This window comes from Astyanax mexicanus, chromosome 25 (assembly GCF_023375975.1).
Source record: "Astyanax mexicanus isolate ESR-SI-001 chromosome 25, AstMex3_surface, whole genome shotgun sequence".
NCBI classification, from domain to species: domain Eukaryota; kingdom Metazoa; phylum Chordata; class Actinopteri; order Characiformes; family Acestrorhamphidae; genus Astyanax; species Astyanax mexicanus.
This window is the reverse complement of record NC_064432.1, coordinates 8,049,845-8,068,797: the sequence shown is the minus strand read 5'-3', so window position 1 is coordinate 8,068,797 and position 18,953 is coordinate 8,049,845. Positions and strand designations below refer to the sequence as shown.

The 18,953-nt window shown below is 40.9% G+C and overlaps 1 protein-coding gene across 4 annotated transcripts in view; it reads left to right on the top strand.

Annotated features, from left to right (window-relative positions):
* gria2a (glutamate receptor, ionotropic, AMPA 2a) overlaps window positions 1-18,953 on the top strand; it is an 86,197-nt gene that overhangs the window by 31,804 nt on the left and 35,440 nt on the right. For all 4 annotated transcript variants that reach the window (XM_022681765.2, XM_022681763.2, XM_049472444.1 and 1 more), the window contains exon 3: window positions 8,226-8,465. In XM_022681765.2, coding sequence (XP_022537486.1) covers window positions 8,226-8,465 — 240 coding nt within the window. The remainder of the gene's footprint in view (window positions 1-8,225; window positions 8,466-18,953) is intronic.

The window sequence follows — 18,953 nt, the reverse complement described above, 5'->3', positions numbered from 1 at the left end:
TGTACCACGTTCAGTATGATGAAATAGTTAAAGCCTATCCAGATGGGATTCGTTTCTCAGGGGGGACCAACCAGGTCATGAGGACCAATGAGTTTTTTTGGATTTCTCGGTCACGTGACATCTTGTTCAGTAGCTCCTCCATTTTCACATGCTGTTGTGTTTTTAACATGGATCTCCTTGGAAACGTGCACCTGAAGTGTAATTACAAAAACGAAAAAATAGATGTGGATCCGGACTGGACTAAAATTACCGTAGGACCACGAAAAAAGTGTTCAGCAAAAAGCAGTGGATAATTCAGCCTGTAGTTTTCTCAGAGGACGTCTGAGGCCTGTCGTTTTTTCCATGTTCTTCTGGGTTCTTTTGTGACCTCATGGATGAGTTGTTCATGCCCTTTTGGAGTAATTTTTGTATGCATTTGTATTTGTATTCATGTTTTCTTCATTTGTGAAAAATAGGTCCCACTTTGGTTGACTAGAGTCCCAAATTACTTTTTCATACAGGACCAGGATAGCCTTTTTCTCTTAACAAATGAAATAAAAAATGCTTTTTATATTGACTCAGGTTATCTTTCCCCAATATTAAAGTTTGCTTAATAATCTGGAAAATAGAAGTATGATAAAAAAGCAAAAACAATAAAAATCTGTAATTGGCAAATACTTCTTTACGGCACTGTTTTAAGCTGATGCACAAGAATGTCGTAGCAGTAATATGCCCCAGAGCATGATGCTCCCTCCACCATGCTTACCAGTTCAATTGGGACCGAGTGCCGTACGCCAGTTCTACTGTACCATTGGTGGATGTTTGTCCTCTATAATGGCAAAAAAGAGATAGAGTACTCTACTGACTGTATTTCCTGTAGGGGGGGTTGTCTCTTTTAAATGTGTCTCTGACCACCTTTTGATGTGGTGATCAGATTTCTGTTGGTTTTTCTTGCAGTGGTTTGAATGATTGGATTTCTATGTTTTAACAGTGTCTCAGACCACCTCTTTTGTACTTGTTTTAAATGTGTCTCAGACCATCTCCTGAAGTGGTTGGTTGATTGATGGGATTTGTATCTGTTTCAAATGTGTCTCAGACCACCTTCTAGAGGTTTGAGTCACCAGCTCTGTACTTGTTTTAAATGCGTCTCACACCATCTTCTAAAGAGGTTTGAGTGACCAGATTTGCACTTGTTTTAAATGCGTCTCAGACCACCTTCTTAATTGGTTTGAGTGATTGGATTTGTATCTGTTTTAAATGGTTCACTGCTATTGTTTGAGTCTGGAGTTCTTCCAGAATCTGATATCCCTCTGTTTCCCCCGATACCTGATCCAGCACTTCCTGCTGTTTGTGTTTACTGTATTTGGATTGGTTCCATGTCTGAAGAGAAGCTCTTTCTGAAGCTGTGTTTGTAGCTTTCCCTCTTCAGTGGAGATGCGCCCAAACATTTTAGGTACAATAGCGAGAAGCATCTCTTTTACGGCTTTTTCATCTGTGTTTGGAATGGGACTTCTGAAAGGCATAAATCTCGAGTTTCTGCTTCATTGTCTCCACAGACGAAAATAACACAAATTAACGAGCATGCAGTATGAGTCAGAATTCTTACGTCCTGCAGAGCGGCAGGTTTCAGAACGTGAGTCTGGCACAGAGATCAGTGCTCTACATCTCTATGCATCTTTCCTATCATTTCCACTCCAATGCTTCATCTGGACACAGATGAAGGACCCTTTTGGGCACTGCCATTAAGAATTCTTCCTGGAAAATGCACTATATTGCCGAAAGTCGTCCCGTTCTTAATCCATAGGGTTTAATATGATGTCCGCCCACCCTTTGGGAATGATCTCTACAAGGTCTAAAAGTGTGGAAGCATCAGACACTTTTAAAGAATGCCTGACTCACAGTCTCCACTCTAAAGGCGCTTTACTGGTGCCAAGTTTCCGAACAGTTCTTTGCGTTTCCACCGCAAAATCACAGGTTCTCGGTCAGAAAAGCCAGTTCTGTTCTGGCCCCACAATCTTGCTGGTCTGGAACCAGCAAACCTGTGACGCGAGTGGCCAAAGAATGGGACTTTGAAGCGTCTCCGGGGCGAAGTTGTTTTTAAAAACCTTACTGCCATTCACAGCTTAGAGCAGAAGAAGCAGCTAAATGAATGAAAATTAATCAACAGTGGTCCACCAAGGATAGCAGCACAAGGAGCTTGAGTTCCGCCATGTTGTTCTCTTTACGCCCACATTCACATACGTAGTGAATGAGTCCTTAGAGCAGTGGAAACACGGGCCAGTTCTTAAAAGGTTCGCAGGTTTGCAGGAACCGGCTCCGGCACCAACACTTTGTTGAGTTTAGAACTCAAACTCTGCTCCTTGATAAGAGCACTGGTGTGATTGTGTTGTCATGTTGGTACGGGTAGAGGCCATCCTCTAACTGCAAAAGTTTCTGCAAAATTGGGAGCATGAAATTGTCCAAAAAGGCCAAACCCCATTTCATCCCTTGGCCCTACCACTTACCTCTACCCCTCTGTTTTGGGCGTGCACGCCAAGTGGTAGGGATGTCCCAATTCTTGTTAGGCTGAAGGCGTAGGGGTAATTTATAAGGCTTCATTTGGACATTTTTAAGATGCACACTTCAAACTGAGCGGTATGAGAATCACTGGAAAGTTGGCGGAACAAACAAAAGCAAAAAAAAAACACAAACATAAGAATTTTCCTTGTTAAAAGTGACGATTAGCACCATATTACTCTCGTTTACCATGTAGTTTCAATGTTTTGTGGTCGAATTCTTAAAAAAAAAACAAGTATAAAAAAGATTACTAGTAGTTTGTCTTAGTAGCTAACTATCTAGCTAACTTTCCCAGGTTACTGAACTTTAGCACTCCTGATGACGTATCGGGTGCTTACATGCTGGCTGGGACAGGCTCCAGCCCAAAACCCACCCCACCACCCCCTGCAACCCTTAACGGATAAAGCGGTTGACGATGAGTGAGTTCCCAGTCACTTCCTGTTTGTTATATTAGCACTGACAGTTGACTGTGGCATATTTAGTAGTGAGGAAGTTTCATGACTAGACTTGTTCCACAGGTGACATCCTATTACGATACCAACACTGGAGTTCACTAAGCTTCTGATTGCAACCCATTCTTTCACAAGATGTTTGGTTTTATGCTCATGTGGACATGGAAGTGATCGCAACACCTGATTTTAATGATACTTTTGGCAATATAGTGTATTTTCAAGAGGACTACAACTGATTAGCAGGCTTCAGAAGCTTAATTTGACTCTTGGTTTTGCAAATGTTTCTAATTGCAGGCCGAAGCCATGTTTCGAAAGTCACGGCTCCTCATATGGTGCAGTTTAGCAGAGGCAGGATTTAATTGGGGTCTGAAGAAGCAGCACAGAGCGTGCCAAAGTGTGAACGGTCTTATTTTGATTATGCAGACGTGCTGAGGGGCCGGCGGAGTGGTCCGGCATGCTAATGGAATTATGAGGAGGGGGAAGTCGATTAGTAACCAGTGCAAATGTCTCGTGGGTTCAAGCTTCTTTCAGCAGGGCCTAGAGAGAGATGGCGAGACTCAATTATCTCTATAAACAGTGTACAACACCGCAGAGGTGTGAAATGGTGAGATGGTTTCATGGTAATGAATTGTGTGCATGTCTAGAATTGTTTAGAAGTGCTGGAACGTTGCTTTACTGCTTTTTATATTGTATGAATGCTTTTTATTGCAAATGGTTTATTCACCTGAAGAAAATGCAAAGGAAAAGGGACTTATATTTAAGAAGTTCATCTTATGTAAAGTTCTTCTATTAAAATAGCTCATATCTAAAGAAAAACATATCAAATGAATATAGGTTTTTCCTTTTTATCAGGAAAAAAAAATCGCATAATATCCTCGTATGCCAGGGCTATGCTACAGGATAATCAGGACAGTGTGCCCCTTGTGACAACTGCAGAAGGTGTCCCAATTTCAGGCTGACCTTAATGGCGCCCTAGAATAAAGGACTGTGCTCATCTTGGAGTGGTTGAAAAGCATATTTTTTGCACTAAAATTTTTCCAAAAAATCGTCAGCATACCTCATGTATGAATTTTGCCAGTCAGATATTACGGAGAAGTAAAGCCACTCCACTGAAGTACAGAGTTATACAGAAGTTTCAGTGAAGTTTCCGCAGCACCGAGACTGGAGCAGCATTAGCATTAGCCGCTAACCACAGCGCTAGCTCTTTTTGCCGTTCAGATGTGAGTATATTGTACTGTAGTCTGCGTGTTTAACGTGTTAAAACAAGCCATGTGGGACGAACCACTGGCTGAAAGCACTTTGGCTCAGTGTAGCTCTGTCAGGTGGTGTTTACTAGCATTGAGCGCTGCTAACCTAGCTACCACGGCTAGTGCTGCTGCTAACCATGCTGCTAAAAATATTGGAAATCTAAGCACCGAGCCTGGAGCAGTATTAGCATTAGCCGCTAACCGAAGCGCAAGCTCTTTTGCCATTTAGAGGTGAGTATATTGGACTGTAGTCTGCATGTTAACCATGTTAAAACAAGCTTTGTGGGACAAACTGCAAGCCGATAGTGCCCTGGCTTACCGGGAAACTTAGGGTTCCTCAATGTAGCATGGATATGGATATATCAGCAGTGTTTCTCAATCATTGTTCAGGTGACCCTCTGCACATTTAAAGTTTTAGCATGTTTTCTGATACTCACTGTACTGGGCTGAGTGATGTACTCTTGAGAGGGGGTTCTGGTTAGTGTTATATTCCCTGTACTTGGCTGAGAGATGGACTTTTTTGAAAAGGGTATTTGGTTGGAGTCCAGTACTCTAAAGAGGGGTATCCAGTTTGTGTTCTCATACTCACTCCACTGGTTTGAGTGACAGTCTCTCAAGAGCGGTTTCCAGTTAGTGTTCTGATATTCACTGTACTGGTCTGAGTGATGTACTCTTGAGAGGGGGCTCTGGTTAGTGTTATATATTTACTGTACTTGGCTGAGAGATGGACTTTTGAAAGGGGAATTAGGTTGGAGTCCAGTACTTAAGAGAGGTATTCAGTTAGTGTTCTGATACTGTACTGGCTTAGATGATGGACTATTGAGAGGGGAATCTGGTTAATATTCTGATACTGTACTGGGCAGAGGTATGTACTCTCTAAAGAGGTATCTGGTTAGTTTTATATTAACTGTATCTAACTGAGTGATGTACTCTTAAGAACGGAATCTGGTTAGGGTGATAGTCACTGTACTTGGCTGAGTGATGTACCCTCGAGAAGTGTATCTGGTTACTGTTTTGATATTTACTGTACTGGGCTGAGTGATGTACTTTCAAGAGGGTTATCTGGTTAGTGTGATATTTACTGTACTTGGCTGAGTGATGGACTTTTGAGAGGGGAGTCTGGTTACTGTTTTGATACACACTATACTTGACTGAGTAATGGAGTCTTGAAAGGGGTATATGGTTACTGTAATATTCACTGTACTGGGCTGAGTGATGTACTTTCAAGAGGGTTATCTGGTTAGTGTAATATTTACTGTACTTGACTGAGTGATGGACTCTTGAGAGGGGAGTCTGGTCACTGTTTTGATATTTACTGTACTGGGCTGAGTGATATACACTACAGAGTGGAATCTGGTAAGTGCAATACTCACGATATTCACTGTACTTGGCAAAAAGATGGACTCTTAAGAGCTGTATCCAGTTAGGGTTCTGTTACTCACTGTACTGGCTTAGATGATGGACTCTCAAGAGCGGAATCTGGTTAGTTTGATATTTCCTGTACTTGGCCGAGTGATGAAAGGGATATCTGGTTACTGTTTTGATACTCACTGTACTGGGTTGAGTGATAGACTCTTGAGAGGGTTATCTAGTTAGTATCAGAACATCTCACATTTTAGTTCAGTTAAATTGACTATCTGACTATCTGAGCATGTTTTAACCATTGATGTGACTAAATATATAAGGGATCTTATTGAATATTATGTTACGCCTTTCAGAAATACGATCTTTTTCCTCAGAAACCCCTGTGGAAAGAAACATCATCCAAATTTAAAGTGTACAACCATTGATACGTTGCCATTTTTAGCCACACCTCGGAGCTCTAGCATGGTCATCCACACTTTTGTGCCTCGTTGGAGTATAAATGTGAGCTGACGCGCAGGCCAAACACTCTTAGTCATCCATCAACATGGGAAAGATGAGGGAATACACAAAGTGTGGATTAATGGATGTGCACCATGAGTCACGCACAAAAGGTGGACCATAAATCAAGCGGTGGCTATAAAAAAAAAAGCCTCAAACAAAAAGCCTAAAAAATACCCATCTCTTCTGTTAGAATCATATTAAATATGTTTAAGACAATGGGGATGCTGCTTGATTGAAGAGGAAGCCAGTGAATAAAAAAATACAAATAATGAGGAAAATGATTAGAGAGGCCAGGCTTTCTCCATGATTCCAAAACTCTGGTTGGATGCCAGCTTCATGTCAAACTGTCGGGAAGGCTTGCCAGAAGAAAGTGTTTGTCTGAAGCCCAGGCCCGGGGCATTTTAAATCTAAAATGACATCCTTCCACTCTCTGAATACAGCAGCTGCTCATACAGATGAAGGATCAGCCCTTCCAGCTGGGTCTTTCTACAGAAACCAGAGTGCCCAAGCCAAAACCACTAAACCCAGACCAGTGGCTAGCGGACAAACGTGTCCAGCTCTAGTCGCAATTGGTGGCACTCTAAAAATAGCCACTGGTTTTCTCGAAGGAGTCACTGTTGGTTTGAGCTGAAATGCCTGAAATGGCTTGTGATCATCCATTCTCCTCTTGATTATATTCCAGAGGTTTTCAATTTGGTAAAATTAAAGAAACTCATCATTTTTAAGTGCTCTCTTATTTTTTTCCAGGGCTGTATGTGTGCCTAAAGGGATCTAGAATTGTTGTTAAGTCATACTGCAGCATTTTAAGGCCTAATAAGAATTGGGACAATCCTTCAAGTACCCAATATGACATCAGGAGCGCAATATAACGTTCAGTAAACTAGCTGCTGCTGGTTAACTAGTTAACTTTAGGGCGTATTTTATTGTATGTCTTAAGAAGGGGCAAATAGTGCAGAAATTACTTTTTTTATTATTGTCCATTCCTTAATTTCTCTGAGATGGGGAGCTGAAATTAGCTATGATTAGCTTTTCTTTGGAGTTTTACGTTCCGCACTAAATACTGCAGCCCCTGCCGTCTGTTGCATCATTTAAGGTGGAACTGGAAAGTTAGCTAGCTAGCTAGCTACTGAGACAAACTGCTAGCGATCTTTTTTATGCTTGTTATGAAGAATTTGGAAAAGACGAACCAAAACAATTCTCAGCAATGAGGCTCAGTACTGTGCAGTCTTGTATACCCAGATGTTAGTACTCAGGCGAACAACTTCCTGAAGGCGTCACATGATCGTGAGAGTCACAGAGTGGTGTGTTCTGGGTAGTGTAGTCTTGTGGCTGGAAATCGCAGGTAGAGCGAGTGTTGGGGAGACACTAAGAATACTCTGAATATTTGGAAACATAATTTTTTGGCCTGAAAAAACACTCTTAAAGATCTCATTTCATCGTTTATTTTTTTTTTCATTCTTTCACAAGTGTCTAGTTGTGTCTCTAGTATGAATGAATGCCATGTAAGCTTGTTTTTGTGCCAAAAAGTGCTCCGGTGATCCAGTATAACGCTGCTTTAGTCCAGTTGATGAGGGGGAGAACTTGAGAGACTCTTGCTCATGAATATTCATACATGCAAACATCACTGTGACACCAGTAAGACGGACAACAGTTTGAAACATGTAAACATTTAGACATTTATACATTAAGAACAGTTGTTGCAATGCCATTGGTTACTTTAGATCATGTGCAGTGACCTGCTTTGTTCAGTTCCGCCACTGAGTCTTAGAGCCACTGTAATCCGCAAACTCCACCGGAGATCCTATTTAAACCTATAGTTACTTACACACAGAGATGGGTAGTCCAGGTCCAGAAAGTAAAAATCCACCCCTCCATTTCTTCTTAGATACCCCTACCTAACTGGTCCAACATGTAGATCTAATAAATATGTGTAATGACTAAACAAACAAAGAGGTGGTCATGCTGGTATTATATGTTTTATTCGTGAGGAAATAATAAGTATTTCACTTGTGATATGTATCTTGTTGTAATGTAATTAGATTGGACCTATAAAACGATTAACTAATTGTGAATGAATTCCTCTTCAATTTTGCTGAAATTGTCTTTTTTCTTTTTTGTTCTTCAGTCTGTTCACAGTTCTCACGAGGCGTGTACGCCATCTTCGGCTTCTACGATAAGAAATCGGTGAACACCATCACGTCTTTCTGTGAGACGCTGCACGTTTCCTTCATCACGCCCAGTTTCCCGGCGGATGGCCTCAATCAGTTTGTGCTGCAGATGAGGCCAGACATCAAAGGCCCTCTCATCAGCCTGGTGGAGTACTACAAGTGGGAGAAGTTCGCCTACCTGTACGACAGCGACCGAGGTACGAGCACATCACGTACCAACAGGAAACAACAAAATTATATAGTATATCCACACTTCAATTCCTTACCTTCTTAATGACCGAACTTCCCATTCGTTTCGTAGTTTGATAGAATATTAACATATATAAACATTATATAGTGCAGGTCATGATGCTTTGGGTCATTGTCCTGATGCAGAACCCAAGTATGCCTTAACCCAAGTTAAAGGTCACAAACAGATGGCCAGGAATTTCTGATAAAGAGCAGAATTTATGGCTCCTTCAATTACAGAAAGTTGTCCAGACCCTGAAGCAGCAAATCAGCCCCAATTTGTTTCTACACACACCTGTCATATTGAGTTAGAAGTAGCACTAGCCGCAGTTAGAAGTAGCACTAGCCGCAGTCAGAAGTAGCACTAGCCGCAGTTAGAAGCAGCGCTAGCCGCAGTTAGAAGTAGCACTAGCCGCAGTTAGAAGTAGCACTAGCCGCAGTCAGAAGCAGCGCTAGCCGCAGTTAGAAGTAGCACTAGTAGCAGTTAGAAGTAGCGCTAGCTGCAGTTAGAAGTAGCGCTAGCCGCAGTTAGAAGTAGCACTAGCCGCAGTTAGAAGTAGCGCTAGCTGCAGTTAGAAGTAGCGCTAGCCGCAGTTAGAAGAAGCACTAGCCGCAGTTAGAAGTAGCACTAGCCGCAGTTAGAAGCAGCGCTAGCTGCAGTTAGAAGTAGCACTAGCCGCAGTTAGAAGTAGCGCTAGCTGCAGTTAGAAGTAGCACTAGCCACAGTTAGAAGTAGCGCTAGCCGCAGTTAGAAGTAGCGCTAGCCGCAGTTAGAAGTAGCACTAGCCGTAGTTAGAAGTAGCACTAGCCGCAGTTAGAAGTAGCGCTAGCTGCAGTTAGAAGTAGCGCTAGCCACAGTTAGAAGTAGCACTAGCCGCAGTTAGAAGTAGCGCTAGCTGCAGTTAGAAGTAGCGCTAGCCGCAGTTAGAAGTAGCGCTAGCCGCAGTTAGAAGTAGCGCTAGCCGCAGTTAGAAGTAGCGCTAGCTGCAGTTAGAAGTAGCGCTAGCTGCAGTTAGAAGTAGCGCTAGCCGCAGTTAGAAGTAGCACTAGCCGCAGTTAGAAGTAGCGCTAGCCGCAGTTAGAAGTAGCACTAGCCGCAGTTAGAAGTAGCGCTAGCCGCAGTTAGAAGTAGCGCTAGCCGCAGTTAGAAGTAGCACTAGCCGTAGTTAGAAGTAGCACTAGCCGCAGTTAGAAGTAGCGCTAGCTGCAGTTAGAAGTAGCGCTAGCCGCAGTTAGAAGTAGCGCTAGCTGCAGTTAGAAGTAGCACTAGCTGCAGTTAGAAGTAGCACTAGCCGCAGTTAGAAGTAGCACTAGCTGCAGTTAGAAGTAGCGCTAGCCGCAGTTAGAAGTAGCGCTAGCTGCAGTTAGAAGTAGCGCTAGCCGCAGTTAGAAGTAGCGCTAGCTGCAGTTAGAAGTAGCGCTAGCTGCAGTTAGAAGTAGCACTAGCCGCAGTTTGAAGTAGCGCTAGCCGTATTTAGAAGTAGCACTAGCCGCAGTTAGAAGTAGCGCTAGCCGCAGTTAGAAGTAGCACTAGCCGCAGTTAGAAGTAGCGCTAGCCGCAGTTAGAAGTAGCGCTAGCCGCAGTTAGAAGTAGCACTAGCCGTAGTTAGAAGTAGCACTAGCCGCAGTTAGAAGTAGCGCTAGCTGCAGTTAGAAGTAGCACTAGCTGCAGTTAGAAGTAGCACTAGCCGCAGTTAGAAGTAGCACTAGCTGCAGTTAGAAGTAGCGCTAGCCGCAGTTAGAAGTAGCGCTAGCTGCAGTTAGAAGTAGCGCTAGCCGCAGTTAGAAGTAGCGCTAGCTGCAGTTAGAAGTAGCGCTAGCTGCAGTTAGAAGTAGCACTAGCCGCAGTTTGAAGTAGCGCTAGCCGCAGTTAGAAGTAGCACTAGCCGCAGTTAGAAGTAGCGCTAGCCGCAGTTAGAAGTAGCACTAGCCGCAGTTAGAAGTAGCGCTAGCCGCAGTTAGAAGTAGCGCTAGCCGCAGTTAGAAGTAGCACTAGCCGTAGTTAGAAGTAGCACTAGCCGCAGTTAGAAGTAGCGCTAGCTGCAGTTAGAAGTAGCGCTAGCCGCAGTTAGAAGTAGCGCTAGCTGCAGTTAGAAGTAGCACTAGCTGCAGTTAGAAGTAGCACTAGCCGCAGTTAGAAGTAGCACTAGCTGCAGTTAGAAGTAGCACTAGCCGCAGTTAGAAGTAGCACTAGCTGCAGTTAGAAGTAGCGCTAGCCGCAGTTAGAAGTAGCGCTAGCTGCAGTTAGAAGTAGCGCTAGCTGCAGTTAGAAGTAGCGCTAGCCGCAGTTAGAAGTAGCGCTAGCTGCAGTTAGAAGTAGCGCTAGCTGCAGTTAGAAGTAGCACTAGTAGCAGTTAGAAGTAGCGCTAGCTGCAGTTAGAAGTAGCGCTAGCTGCAGTTAGAAGTAGCGCTAGCTGCAGTTAGAAGTAGCGCTAGCTGCAGTTAGAAGTAGCGCTAGCTGCAGTTAGAAGTAGCACTAGCTGCAGTTAGAAGTAGCACTAGCCGCAGTTTGAAGTAGCGCTAGCCGTATTTAGCAGCGCTTAGCGCTAGTAATTTATGAACCATAAGTGTTCCTGCTTTTCTGCTCGCATCTCTCCGTTAGTAAGCAGTCAGTCTGTGTCTGTGAAAATGTAGTAACTGATACGTAGCATGAAAAGTGGCGTTAAAAGCTTTTTACTTTCGATAGATTTGGGGTGTATTAGCCCTAAATAGCGCTAAGTAAAAAAAAAAAAACATTTAATTTATTAAATTTAGCAAAAAAAAAAACTAAATCAGTAAACTGATAGGAAACCTCACACTTTCTTATCATTGATTATTGAAGTGCTGCATCTATTGACACAGTTTATTGCCTTGTTATATCCAACACACACACACACACACACATAGACATCGACACACGCTCGTACACTGGCAGTAGATCATAGTATCAAATTGCTTGTCCTATTAATTTGTGTTCCTCAGAGACACCGCATGCGGTCAGGAGTGCTGACGGATACGCTACGAAAAACCATCGCTTTTCCACGCAGCGCATAAATAATGTAAACACTGTTTAAACGCAGGAAGAGCCCCACTGTCGAGGAACACGTACTGTACACTCGCTGGCTTGATTATTTTACAGTCTTATACTACACTAACCCACATACCCACACACACACACACATATACACACACACACACACACAGGCTTTCTCTTGACATGTCATACTTGCTCAATCACACTTACAGTTGCCATGGAAAAACACATTACGAGAGAGGGGGCAGCAGAACACAACGACGGAGCGGCTCTCCGGTCGACACCAGCGCTTTAATGAATCGCTAATAATGAATGTGTTACTAATAAGTAATAGTGCGGCTTGTGTTATTAGCTTCTGTAATTATGATCGAGTGTGTAAACAGTGCGATTAGTGTCACGTTCATGCGGCAGAGCCAACCATAATGAGCTAACTACTGCATTTATTTCCAGTAGATACAGTACAGAATCATGATATAATGTGTGTATATATATATATATATATATATATATATTATATACCTGGTTTTAGACCACAATAATTTATTGTCTAGACGCACAGTTCTGGTGGAAACAGCCTCCGCTTACAGCGTCCACAGTTAATCCTGTTGGATGTGGTTGGTCCTTCTCGGTGGTATGCTGACATTACCCTGGATACTGTGGCTCTTGATACATCACAAAGACTTGCTGTCTTGGTCACAGATGCTCCAGCAAGACTTGCACCAACAATTTGTCATCTTTTGAACTCTGGTATGTGTGCATTGCAATATTTTGAGCAGCAAAATTGTGCTCTTACTCTGCCTAATAGAACCTTCACACTCTGTTCTTACTGGTGCAATGTGCAATTAATGAAGATTGGCCACCAGGCTTCTCCAATTTAGCCATGAAACCTCCCACACTAAAATGACAGGTGTTTCAGTTTCACTGTATAACCCCTGTAAAAAATGATGAGTTTCTTTGATTTTACCAAATTTAAAAGCTCTGGAATATAATCAAGAGGAAGATGGATGATCACAAGCCCTCAAACCATCAAACCAAGCTGATCTGATTGAATGTTTGCACCAGAAGTAAAGGCATAAAATGATCCAAAAGCAGTGTGTAAGACCAGTGGAGGAGAGCATGCCAAAATGCATGAAAAACAGGGTTATTCCACCAAATATTGATTTCTGAACTTGTTTTCTTTGCATTATTTGAGGTCTGAAAGCTCTTCACCTTTTGTTTTGTTGTTTCAGACATTTCTCATTTTCTGCAAATAAATGCTCTAAATGACAATATTTTCATTAGGAATTTCATTGAGAGAAATGTTGTTTGTAGTTTATAGTATAAAACATAGAATTTTTTATTTTATTTTACTCAAACACATACTTAAAAATAGCAAAATCAGAGAAACTGATTCCTATACAGTAGGGGTGTGCTATATCGTATCATACGCAAAAATATTGTTAACATAAACGTTTCGAAACCACACTGTTCTAATTTCCCATTATATATCTACTAGAGACAGATTATATCTGTCCAATATCATCTATTTTACTCTAATCCTGGATATATGGATATATTTGGAGTGCATTATTGTTAATATCATGACATCCTGGATCCATCAATTACAAATCTGATAAAATTCTTGTATTATTTTTTATCTCAGTTATAGGGGTGTGCCATATCATATCGAATGCAATAATAAAATGTTCAAAATTTTCATTTTGTTGCAACAATGTATTATTGATGTTTTTTTTTTATTAAATGTTTTGTCATAGCACCAAGAGTATCGTTATTGCGAAAAACAAAAAACAAAAAAACAATAAAATATTGTGATATTATTTTAGAACCATATCGCCCACCCCTAATATACAGTATATAGTGTAGTATATACAGCTCTTGGTGTGTTCTTCTCCACCAGTCTTACACACTGCTTTTGGATAACTTTATGCTCTTTACACTCCTGGTGCAAAAATTCAAGCAGTTCAGTTTGGTTTGATGATCAGCTTGTGATCATCCATCTTCCTCTTGATTATATTCCAGAGGTTTTCATTTTGGTAAAATTAAAGAAACTCATCGTTTTTAAGTGCTCACTTATTTTTTCCATATAAATCCAGCATATTGTATTATTTTGTAGAGTATGTGTAGTTCTAATCATATGTCAGGATGTATTTAAGTGAGTGCATGCTTGGCTAGGGGTGTGAAAGCTCTGCGCTGCTCTGCTGCAGGCGTGGATGAACTAGAACAGCGCAGCTGACATTAGATACAGCTCATACTGTAGGCTATGATGTAGCCTGATAATAGTAGTGGTGCGAGTAGTGTTGTGATAATGCAGTTTTCGTCCAGCTCTGACGATCATCAGCATCAGCACAGCTGTAATGAGTTGTTGAATTTGCTTTAATGTAATTAAACATTTCAGATTAACAACATATACAATGATAAATAAACGACAGACTCCACAGTACTCAGTAATACTGTAGACTAAAAAAAATATTTTGGTTTGATATGAAATGAAAATGAAAACCTCTGGAATATAATCAAGAGGAAGATGGATGATCACAAGCCATCAAACCAAACTGAACTGCTTGAATTTTTGCACCAGGAGTGTAAAGAGCATAAAGTTATCCAAAAGCAGTGTGTAAGACTGGTGGAGGAGAACATGAAACCAAGATGTATGAAAAGTGTTATTAAAAAACAACCAGGGTTATTCCACCAAATATTGATTTCTGAACTCTTAAAACTTGATTATGAATATGAACTTGTTTTTTCCTTTGCATTATTTGAGGTCTGAAAGCTCTGCGTCTTTTTCGTTATTTCATTTATTTCTCATTCTCTATAAATAAATGCTCTAAATAAGAATATTTTTATTTAAAATTTGGGAGAAATGTTGTCTGTAGTTTATAGAAAAAAACACAATGTACATTTTACTCAAACATAAACCTATAAATAGCAAAATCAGAGAAACTGATTCAGAAACTGAAGTGCTCTCTTCATTTTTTCCAGAGCTGTATATATACGAAGGTGTGACAGTAAGGGGTGGGCAATTTTTCTCACCAGTGAGTGTATAATTTTTCTTGTGGAACTCTTTTAGGTGTTCTTTAATAAATTTTACCAAGGCTGGATGCAGCTGCATTAGCAGCTAATCACTAATGCTAACCGTTAGTGCTTGCCGTGGTTAGTTGCCAATGCCATCAGACAGCAATACACTAAGGAACCCTAAGTGTTTTGGTAAGCCTGGGCAATTTTAGCTAGCGGTTCGTCCCACTCAGCTTTTTTAACATGCTAAACACACAGGCTACAGGCTATTTAGCGCAGTTAGCAGCTAATGCTAATGGTGCTCCAGCAGTGCTAGCCGGGGTAAGCAGCAGACTACAGGTCAATAATACTCACCTCTGAACTGCAAAAGAGAAACAAATATCGTACCATAGCACCCACCCCTAATTATCACATCAGGGTACTACTTTTTTCTGTTTTTAGCAAAAAAATAAAATAAAATTCACACTGTTCTCATTTCCCATTATATATCTACTATAGACAGATTATATCTGTCCAGTATCATTCATTATCATTAACATACAAACTTTAATCCTGGATATGTGGAAATATTTGGAGTGCATTATTATTATAATTATTATTAGTATCATGACATTGTGGAGCTTTTTAACTGTCTCGCGGGGCTATTTAGGTGTCTTGCAGAGCATTTTAACTGTCTTGTGGAGCTTTTTAACTGTCTCGCTGAGCTTTTTATGTCATTTTTATTACAAATCTGATAAAATGCTTTTATTTTTTTAATATCTCAGTTATAGGGATGTGCCATATCATATCGAATGCATTAATAAAATGTAATTTTCTTTTTTTTTTGTTCGTTTTAATTCAGTGTTTTGTCATATCGCCAAGAGTATCGTTATTTCAAAAATACTTTAAAATATCGTGATATTATTGTAGAGCCATATCGCCCACCCCTACTTGTATGATTTGTTTTTTTTTTTTCCCAAGGAAATACATCCCTGAAACGATTGTTTGTCTTGAAGATTTATCTCTTGTGTTGCAAGTCCCACCCACACTGAAACCTCTGAAACCTCATTGGCCAACTGAGCATGAGGAGAGGCCAATCAGGATGCTCAGGAATTATCTCCCTCTTTTTTTTCTCTCACATAAACTCTCTTTCTCTCTTTCTTTTGAGCTCCATCACACATTTTTACAAAACTTACACACAATTTCCGCACCAACAATTTTTATATAGTCGATTTTTATTGTCGATTATGCTGACTTATCGTTGCAGCCCTACTAGATTCTGTAATCTACAGTAATATACAGAAATGTATGTATTCATGTGTAACTAAAGAAACACTACATTTAGAGACAGAGAATTTAAACGTAGTAAATCCAGGCCCTGTTTCTCAGTTGTAGTTTTATCTGTAAGTCTACCGTGTGTCTCTTCTCATGAAGTGCTTTGATTGCAGGTTTCAGGCTTACAAATTTCCATAATGCTGAAGGAGAGGTTACTTTGAGCGGCACTGGGATTTAGTCCCTCTCCTCTTTACTGCGCAGCTTAGTGTCCTCCCGCTCCAGCGCATCTGATTCAGTTCAGTGCCTAATTACTGAACCGCTGCGATTCCAATCAGCTCCATCAAATCCAGCCTGAGAGACGCTAAACTGAGCAGAGCGTGAAGCAGCACAGGGAAACCCTGATAGTAGACTGTAGATTGATTGAATTGCAGGACTGAAAATGTACAGTCAGGTATTTGGACTAGGAATCTGCTGAGTAACTGATGACTAATATGCTTCAGCCTGTTTAAAAACGGCTAAAAACAAAACAAAACAAAAAAAACTGTGAAAAGATTGAATAATTAATATAGAAAAAGCCCTATCTGGACGGGATTAGGTCATTTTTTCTTTTATGGCTGGTCCCCTGTCATTTTATTCCCATCCAAAACGACCATGTACGTGTTTTTCTTAGACTCTGTCCTCTGAAAAAAAATTACAGGGTGAATTATCTACTGTTTTTCACTGAACTTCGTGGTCCTCCGGTAATTTTAGTCCAGTCCGGATCCACATCTCTAAGTTTCATCACCTCAAGTTAAATAAATAGCTATTTGTCCACTGCCGCGCACCGTAATTACACTTTGGACACATGTTTCCACGGAGATCCATGTAAAAACACAACACCGAGTGGAAATGGAGGAGCTACTGAACTTGATGTCATGTGACCGAGAAAGCCAATTGCATTTTTTTCAATTGCAGTCTGAATGCAAGAGTTTTATCCCTGAGTAGAAGTGTGACAATAATTACAAACTTCGACTGTTATCATTATCATATTTTAATAATCGTGATATCGTCCATTGTGTTTGCACTTACAAAAGGCACCTTACATATATTGTCACTCTGGGCATGACCCGGTAGCGCAGAAGCACAGAGAGACACAGACACGGCGAAAAAAAATAAACAACCAAAACTTAAACTTTAAGCAGCACAGGAACGGCCCAGTGCGGCTCTAGTCGCTTAACTTTAGTGTCTCTTAGGTTCATGTTGCCTTATTTGAGTGAAGGCTGAGGCAAATTTTTTATGCTGGTCCAACGCGTGCCAGCTGGGACAGACCGGGGCTGCACGCCATTTTATCACTAAAACTATGTGACATTCTTTATTTTAGACCAAAAATGTTTTGAATATGCACAAAGAAATGACATTGATGTCCCTGCCAGCCGGATTAGAGAGGAAAAAGCAGGTTGGGTTAAGGGTGCATTTATAAAAAAAAAAGGAATAGGGCGCATTAATAAAAATTGGGTACTTATTTAAAGCGTATAGCTGCAACTTCTGCAAATGTGAATGTAAACTGCAATGGCTCAATATGGGACAAATTAAGAGATATGCTAATTATGCTAATACATTTTAATCTTTGCTAGGATGTGATTGGTTTGCTATGCCTTGTTTTAGAAAATTGACCTTTGGTTGGCTCAAATTCAGTAAACAATGGCACAATTTACCCCAATTAATTTTTTTTTTTAAAAAGCTGTATTTCTTAAATATTATATTTCAGACCCAAAGTGACTATTTCCAGGGATGTACCACATCCTGAAATATATGTACATATATTAGTTGGAAGCATTACTGTCATGGTCTTGCTTTAAAGTCACTTTAAGTAAAAACAGGCCCAAAACACCCAAAGTAGTGGCATTTCTTTGCTTTCTTCTGCCCAAAGTTCCTGCAGCAAGGTTCTTTACAGCCTAATTAATCCCTTTTTTGTCCCTGACTGTTGCCGGTAGTTTGCATGTTGGCGTTTGGGTGGATGTGGGCGGTAATTTCAGTGGGGCTTCAGGTTTGTTCGGTTCGGCGACGTTCACTTCCTCTGCTTTGCTCTGTCAACCAGTGCTGCTTCTTTTTGTTGATGAATTGAGTGTCAGTTTGAAGGGAAAAGAGAGGGAAAAGAAAAGAAAAGGCAGGAGAGGGAGGGCTGGAGTTTTGATGCATTATGAAAAGTGTTATGAAAGGAGTCGTATGTGTCCTTGAGACCGATTGATTCATTTGCACCCACGCTACCCTCAATCTGAACGAGATATTGCAGCCTTGTCGCTCTTTTACTGTAGGAATGTGGACGTGTGGAGGCTTTTTTGCTGAGATTTAATTGGAAAAGATTACATTTGAAATGGTAAAACATTTGGGATGTAGATTCTAAGGGAAGTTTTTGGTTCTTGGTGTCCTATCATATTATTGTACATCCTGCGCAAGGTGCATCGTGATGCTCATTACTATCTTGCACCCAGTCAACAGTCTATTTTCACACATTGTTCAGGCGCCATTAAAATAGCATCTGGAAGTAAGGTGTGTTCAGGTACAGTTCTGGCGTGTTTCTATCTCGGTGGCGGGAAATACAGGTGCGCCACTGACTCCTTAAAACCCAGACAACAGTCAACGCGCTACAGCACACAAATCTGACTTTTACATCAACAATAATATAATGTTTTACAATAGAATAATGATAACGTGCGGGTCAGTATCCTCTACTGAGATGCACAAAGCGTTGTGCAGTTAAGATATCAACGGGCCAAAGTTAGAGTGCACCTGCCTCATAAAATAAATGGTATGTGGCACATTGATTGGTTTATTTCATTTAATAATTAAGGGCGTTTTCACACCGTTTGTTCTTAGCTGTGGTAATTAGCATTATCTGGCAAATATATCATATAAACTGAGCCTTATCAGCAGGTTAGCTCCAATACAAGGAGTATATTTGCTAGCTGGGTACGGTTAGAGTCCGGATCATGTTCCCACCACAAGTGAATCGCTCCAGAGTTTGTTTGGAACCAGAACTAGACCACCTACACTAGAAGGTCTCAGTACGGTTCTTTTGATCTAAACCCGAGTGTGATTACTCCTAAATAAATGTTCACACCTGCTCAATCAAACCGGACTAAAGGTACAAACAAACCCGAGTCTGTTTTAACCAAACTAAATAGTGCGAAAGAGAATT